The sequence below is a fragment of the Oncorhynchus masou genome, chromosome 24 (assembly GCF_036934945.1).
Source record: "Oncorhynchus masou masou isolate Uvic2021 chromosome 24, UVic_Omas_1.1, whole genome shotgun sequence".
Classification (NCBI taxonomy): domain Eukaryota; kingdom Metazoa; phylum Chordata; class Actinopteri; order Salmoniformes; family Salmonidae; genus Oncorhynchus; species Oncorhynchus masou.
In genome coordinates this window covers 7,703,856-7,711,355 of record NC_088235.1, presented here as the reverse complement: position 1 = coordinate 7,711,355, position 7,500 = coordinate 7,703,856, and the positions used below count along the sequence as shown (strand labels likewise).

The 7,500-nt window shown below is 48.5% G+C and overlaps 1 protein-coding gene across 3 annotated transcripts in view; it reads left to right on the top strand.

The window, feature by feature from the left end:
- LOC135511828 (carbohydrate sulfotransferase 15-like) overlaps positions 1-7,500 on the top strand; it is a 130,638-nt gene that overhangs the window by 92,445 nt on the left and 30,693 nt on the right. For all 3 annotated transcript variants that reach the window (XM_064933307.1, XM_064933306.1, XM_064933308.1), the window contains 2 exons: positions 5,391-5,537; positions 7,214-7,376. In XM_064933307.1, coding sequence (XP_064789379.1) covers positions 5,391-5,537; positions 7,214-7,376 — 310 coding nt within the window. The remainder of the gene's footprint in view (positions 1-5,390; positions 5,538-7,213; positions 7,377-7,500) is intronic.

Below are 7,500 nucleotides of genomic sequence, written 5' to 3'. Positions count from 1 at the left end.
AGCCTCTCATTCTGAGCTCGGCCTCTAATCCTGGTCGAAAACTAACTGTAGTGTTATACTGTATTAAAGCCTCTCATTCTGAGCTCGGCCTCTAATCCTGTTGAAAACTAACTGTAGTGTTATACTGTATTAAAGCCTCTCATTCTGAGCTCGGCCTCTAATCCTGGGGGAAACTAACTGTAGTGTTATACTGTATTAAAGCCTCTCATTCTGAGCTCAGCCTCTAATCCTGGGGGAAACTAACTGTAGTGTTATACTGTATTAAAGCCTCTCATTCTGAGCTCGGCCTCTAAGGAAAACTAACTGTAGTGTTATACTGTATTAAAGTCTCTCATTCTGAGCTCAGCCTCTAATCCTGGTGAAAACTAACTGTAGTGTTATACTGTATTAAAGCCTCTCATTCTGAGCTCGGCCTCTAAGGAAAACTAACTGTAGTGTTATACTGTATTAAAGTCTCTCATTCTGAGCTCAGCCTCTAATCCTGGGGAAAACTAACTGTAGTGTTATACTGTATTAAAGCCTCTCATTCTGAGCTCAGCCTCTAATCCTGGTGAAAACTAACTGTAGTGTTATACTGTATTAAAGCCTCTCATTCTGAGCTCAGCCTCTAAGGAAAACTAACTGTAGTGTTATACTGTATTAAAGCCTCTCATTCTGAGCTCAGCCTCTAATCCTGGGGGAAACTAACTGTAGTGTTATACTGTATTAAAGCCTCTCATTCTGAGCTCGGCCTCTAAGGAAAACTAACTGTAGTGTTATACTGTATTAAAGCCTCTCATTCTGAGCTCAGCCTCTAATCCTGGGGGAAACTAACTGTAGTGTTATACTGTATTAAAGCCTCTCATTCTGAGCTCGGCCTCTAATCCTGGTCGAAAACTAACTGTAGTGTTATACTGTATTAAAGCCTCTCATTCTGAGCTCGGCCTCTAATCCTGGGGGAAACTAACTGTAGTGTTATACTGTATTAAAGCCTCTCATTCTGAGCTCAGCCTCTAATCCTGGGGGAAACTAACTGTAGTGTTATACTGTATTAAAGCCTCTCATTCTGAGCTCAGCCTCTAAGGAAAACTAACTGTAGTGTTATACTGTATTAAAGACTCTCATTCTGAGCTCGGCCTCTAATCCTGGGGGAAACTAACTGTAGTGTTATACTGTATTAAAGCCTCTCATTCTGAGCTCAGCCTCTAATCCTGGTGAAACTAACTGTAGTGTTATACTGTATTAAAGCCTCTCATTCTGAGCTCAGCCTCTAATCCTGGTGAAACTAACTGTAGTGTTATACTGTATTAAAGCCTCTCATTCTGAGCTCGGCCTCTAAGGAAAACTAACTCTAGTGTTATACTGTATGTATTTCTCCCAAATGTCAAAAGTAGTGCACTACCCAGGGGAAAAGTAGTGCACTAGCTAGGGGAAAAGGATTCCATTTGGAACACAGCCTAGGTGTATAATCATGTCAGTCTTTTGACAACAGTGAAACAGTAATGTCACCTGGCCCTGCGGCGCTCAGGCTACAGTCTGGTACTTCTGTTTCACTGTGACAAGAAACACAACATGTAGCTGTATAGATCAAGCTGACCCTGTGGGTTTACGTGAAGCACAACATGTACCTGTATAGATCAAGCTGACCCTGTGGGTTTATGTGAAGCTCAACGTGTACCTGTATAGATCAAGCTGACCCTGTGGGTTTATGTGAAGCACAACATGTAGCTGTATAGATCAAGCTGACCCTGTGGGTTTATGTGAAGCTCAACATGTAGCTGTATAGATCAAGCTGACCCTGTGGGTTTATGTGAAGCTCAACATGTAGCTGTATAGATCAAGCTGACCCTGAGGGTTTATGTGAAGCACAACATGTAGCTGTATAGATCAAGCTGACCCTGTGGGTTTACGAGAAACACAACATGTACCTGTATAGACCAAGCTGACCCTGTGGGTTTATGTGAAGCACAACATGTAGCTGTATAGATCAAGCTGACCCTGTGGGTTTATGTGAAGAACAACATGTACCTGTATAGATCAAGTTGACCCTGTGGGTTTACGAGAAACACAACATTTAGCTGTATTGATAAAGCTGACCCTGTGGGTTTATGTGAAGCACAACATGTAGCTGTATAGGTCAAGCTGACCCTGTGGGTTTACGTGAAGCACAACATGTACCTGTATAGATCAAGCTGACCCTGTGGGTTTATGTGAAGCACAACATGTACCTGTATAGATCAAGCTGACCCTGTGGGTTTACGTGAAGCACAACATGTACCTGTATAGATCAAGCTGACCCTGTGGGTTTACGTGAAGCTCAACATGTACCTGTATAGATCAAGCTGACCCTGTGGGTTTATGTGAAGCACAACATGTAGCTGTATAGATCAAGCTGACCCTGTGGGTTTACGTGAAGCACAACATGTACCTGTATAGATCAAGCTGACCCTGTGGGTTTACGTGAAGCACAACATGTACCTGTATAGATCAAGCTGACCCTGTGGGTTTACGTGAAGCACAACATGTACCTGTATAGATCAAGCTGACCCTGTGGGTTTACGTGAAGCACAACATGTAGCTGTATAGATCAAGCTGACCCTGTGGGTTTATGTAAAGAACAACATGTACCTGTATAGACCAAGCTGACCCTGTGGGTTTATGTGAAGAACAACATGTACCTGTATAGATAAAGCTGACCCTGTGGGTTTACGTGAAGCTCAACATTTACCTGTATAGACCAAGCTGACCCTGTGGGTTTATGTGAAGAACAACATGTACCTGTATAGATCAAGCTGACCCTGAGGGTTTATGTGAAGGCCAACATGTACCTGTATAGATCAAGCTGACCCTGTGGGTTTACGTGAAGCTCAACATGTACCTGTATAGATCAAGCTGACCCTGTGGGTTTATGTGAAGCACAACATGTAGCTGTATAGATCAAGCTGACCCTGTGGGTTTACGTGAAGCACAACATGTACCTGTATAGATCAAGCTGACCCTGTGGGTTTACGTGAAGCACAACATGTACCTGTATAGATCAAGCTGACCCTGTGGGTTTACGTGAAGCACAACATGTAGCTGTATAGATCAAGCTGACCCTGTGGGTTTATGTAAAGAACAACATGTACCTGTATAGACCAAGCTGACCCTGTGGGTTTATGTGAAGAACAACATGTACCTGTATAGATAAAGCTGACCCTGTGGGTTTACGTGAAGCTCAACATTTACCTGTATAGACCAAGCTGACCCTGTGGGTTTACGTGAAGCACAACATGTACAAGTATAGACCAAGCTGACCCTGTGGGTTTACGTGAAGCACAACATGTAGCTGTATAGATCAAGCTGACCCTGTGGGTTTATGTGAAGCACAACATGTACCTGTATAGATCAAGCTGACCCTGTGGGTTTATGTGAAGCACAACATGTAGCTGTATAGATCAAGCTGACCCTGTGGGTTTATGTGAAGCACAACATGTAGCTGTATAGATCAAGCTGACCCTGTGGGTTTACGTGAAGCACAACATGTAGCTGTATAGATCAAGCTGACCCTGTGGGTTTATGTGAAGCACAACATGTAGCTGTATAGGTCAAGCTGACCCTGTGGGTTTACATGAAGCACAACATGTACCTGTATAGATCAACCTGACCCTGTGGGTTTACGTGAAGCACAACATGCAGCTGTATAGATCAAGCTGACCCTGTGTGTTTACGAGAAACACAACATGTAGCTGTATAGATCAAGCTGACCCTGTGGGTTTACGTAAAGCACAACATGTACCTGTATAGATCAAGCTGACCCTGTGGGTTTATGTGAAGCACAACATGTACCTGTATAGATCAAGCTGACCCTGTGGGTTTACGTGAAACTCAACATGTACCTGTATAGATCAAGCTGACCCTGTGGGTTTACGAGAAACACAACATGTACCTGTATAGATCAAGCTGACCCTGTGGGTTTATGTGAAGCTCAACATGTAGCTGTATAGATCAAGCTGACCCTGTGGGTTTATGTGAAGCTCAACATGTAGCTGTATAGATCAAGCTGACCCTGTGGGTTTACGTGAAACACAACATGTAGCTGTATAGACCAAGCTGACCCTGTGGGTTTACGTGAAACACAACATGTAGCTGTATAGACCAAGCTGACCCTGTGGGTTTACGTGAAGCACAACATGTCAGCTAGTGCTTTGACCTGGACTAACACTGTAGACAGGCTGAGTGGTTTTAGTATCTATGAAGGACTTGAGAGGAGACATTTCCTAATGTTGCTTTCTCCCTCTTTTTTCTGTTTCTGTTTCTCTCTCTCCGTCATTCTTTGTCTATCGTTCTCTCTCCGTTCCCTCCCTCTCTCTCTCCCTCCCTCTCTCCCCTCCTCCCTCTCCCCCCTCTCTCTCTCCCTTCCTTCCTCCCTCTCTCTCTCTCTCTCTCCCTCTCTCTCTCTCCTTCCTCTCTCCCCCTCTCCTCCCTTCTTCTCCCCTCTCTCCCTCCCCCCTCCCCGCTCTCCCTTCCCCCTGTCCCCCCTCTCTCCCTCTCTCTCTCTCTCCCTCCCTCTCCTCTCCCCTCCCCTCCCCTCCCCCTCCCCCCCCTCCCTCCCTCTCTCTCTCCTCCCTCTCCTCCCTCCCTCCCTCCCTCCCTCCCTCCCTCCCTCCCTCCCTCCCTCCCTCCCTCCCTCCCTCCCCCCTCCCTCCCTCCCTCCGTCTCCCCACGCGCCATCTCCCCTCCTTCCTCTCTCGCTCTCTCCTCCCTCCCCCTCTCTCCCTCCCTCTCCCTCCCTCCCTCCCCCTCTCCCTCTCTCCTCCCTCCCTCACCCTCGCTCTCTCCTCCCTCCACCCCTCTCTCCTCCCTCCCTCGCTCTCTCCTCCCTCCATCCCTCTCTCCTCCCTCTCTCCTCCCTCCCTCCCTCCATCTCTAATCCCTCCCTCTCCCCTCCCCCTCTCTCTCCCTCCCTCCCTCTCTCCCCTCCTCCCTCTCCCCTCCCCCCTCTCTCTCTCCCTTCCTTCCTCTCTCTCTCCTTCCTTCCTCTCTCTCTCCCTTCCTTCCTCGCTCTCTCTCTCTCCCTCCCTCTCTCCTCCCTCTCTCCCTCCCTCCCCCTCTCTCCTCCCTCCCTCTCTCCCTCCCTTTCTCTCTCCTCCCTCTCCCTCCCTCCCTCTCTCCTCCCTCCCCCTCTCCCTCTCTCCTCCCTCCCTCACCCTCGCTCTCTCCTCCCTCCACCCCTCTCTCCTCCCTCCCTCGCTCTCTCCTCCCTCCATCCCTCTCTCCTCCCTCTCTCCTCCCTCCCTCCCTCCCTCCATCTCTAATCCCTCCCTTCCTCCCTCTCTCCTCCCTCCCTGTCTCCCTCCCTCCCTCCCTCCATCTCTAAACCCTCCCTTCCTCCCTCTCTCCTCCCTCCCTGTCTCCCTCCCTCCCTCCAGGTATAATCCGTCTGAGTGAGGGGTTCCATGACCGTTACCCAGTGGAAGACTATTTGGATCTGTTTGACCTGGCAGCCTATCAGATCCAAGACAACCTGATGGGAAACGCCCACTCAGGAGCCCCAGAGCAACACAACATCATCATAGGTAAAAAACCTTTAATGTCAACACAACATCATCATAGGAAACACTCCTCTAATATCATCAACATAGGAAACACTCCTCTAATATCATCAACATAGGAAACACTCCTCTAATATCATCAACATAGGAAACACTCCTCTAATATCATCAACATAGGAAACACTCCTCTAATATCATCAACATAGGAAACACTCCTCTAATATCATCAACATAGGAAACACTCCTTTAATATCATCAACATAGGAAACACTCCTTTAATATCATCATCATAGGAAACACTCCTTTAATATCATCATCATAGGAAACACTCCTCTAATATCATCAACATAGGAAACACTCCTCTAATATCATATTAAAACACCTTTGGAAGTGGATTAAGCCCCCCACCCCCCTCTCTGATTCAGAGAGATTGGGTCAAGGCAGCCCCCCACCCCCCTCTCTGATTCAGAGAGGTTGGGTTAAGGCAGCCCCCCCCCACCCCTCTCTGATTCAGAGAGGTTGGGTTAAGTCAGCCCCCCCCCACCCCTCTCTGATTCAGAGAGGTTGGGTTAAGTCAGCCCCCCCCCCTCTCTGATTCAGAGAGGTTGGGTTAAGGCAGCCCCCCACCCCTCTCTGATTCAGAGAGGTTGGGTTAAGTCAGCCCCCCACCCCTCTCTGATTCAGAGAGGTTGGGTTAAGTCAGCCCCCCACCCCTCTCTGATTCAGAGAGGTTGGGTTAAGGCAGCCCCCCCCACCCCTCTCTGATTCAGAGAGGTTGGGTTAAGTCAGCCCCCCCCACCCCTCTCTGATTCAGAGAGGTTGGGTTAAGGCAGCCCCCCCCACTACTCACTGATTCAGAGAGGTTGGGTTAAGGCAGCCCCCCCCCCACTACTCACTGATTCAGAGAGGTTGGGTTAAGGCAGCCCCCCCCCCCCTCTCTGATTCAGAGAGGTTGGGTTAAGGCAGCCCCCCCCACCCCTCTCTGATTCAGAGAGGTTGGGTTAAGGCAGCCCCCCCCACCCCTCTCTGATTCAGAGAGGTTGGGTTAAGGCAGACCCCCCACCCCTCTCTGATTCAGAGAGGTTGGGTTAAGGCAGCCCCCCCCACCCCTCTCTGATTCAGAGAGATTGGGTTAAATGCAGAAGGTACATTTTTAGGATGTCCCTTTCCTGATGATGCAGCCATTTTGTCAGGGTATCCGTGACAACCCAATACAGTGCTGGATTGTAGTGTCCTGGGATTGTAGTGTCCTGTGATTGAAGTGTCCTGGGGTTGTAGCCCGCTTAACCCGGAAGCCAGTCGCACCAATGTGTCATTGGAAACGCAGTCCATCTGAAGACAGCTTGCAGGCGCCCCGGCCCACCACAAGGAGTCGCTAGAGCGCAGTTAACCAAGTAAAACCCCGGTCAAACCTTCCCCTAACCCAGACGGCACTGGGTCAATTGTGTGCCGCCCTATGGGATTCCCGATCACAGCCGGTTGTGACACAGCCTGGGACCGAACCCGGGTCTGTAGTGACGCATCAAGCACTGCGATGCAGTACCTTAGACCGCTGCACCACTCGGGATGCCCAGAACACCAGATTTAAAAAAATATATTATTTATATATATATATATATATATATGTATTCATGTTACTTCCTTTGTCTTGTTTATGCAAATCAATAAACCGTGTGTGTGTGTGTTTGTTTGTGTTCCAGGAGAGGCCAGTGCGTCCACCATGTGGGACAACAATGCCTGGGCGTATTTCTATGACAACTCGACTGAGGCGGAGGCGGAGCCACCCTTCCTCATCCAGGACTTTATCCACACGCTTCAGCCTGACGCAAGGTTCATCGTGATGCTCAGAGACCCTGTGGAGAGGTACTGTAACTGCTATTAATACTACTACATCTAGTACTACTACCACTACTATTAATACTACTACATGCTCAGAGACCCTGTGGAGAGGTACTGTAACTGCTATTAATACGACTACATCTAGTAC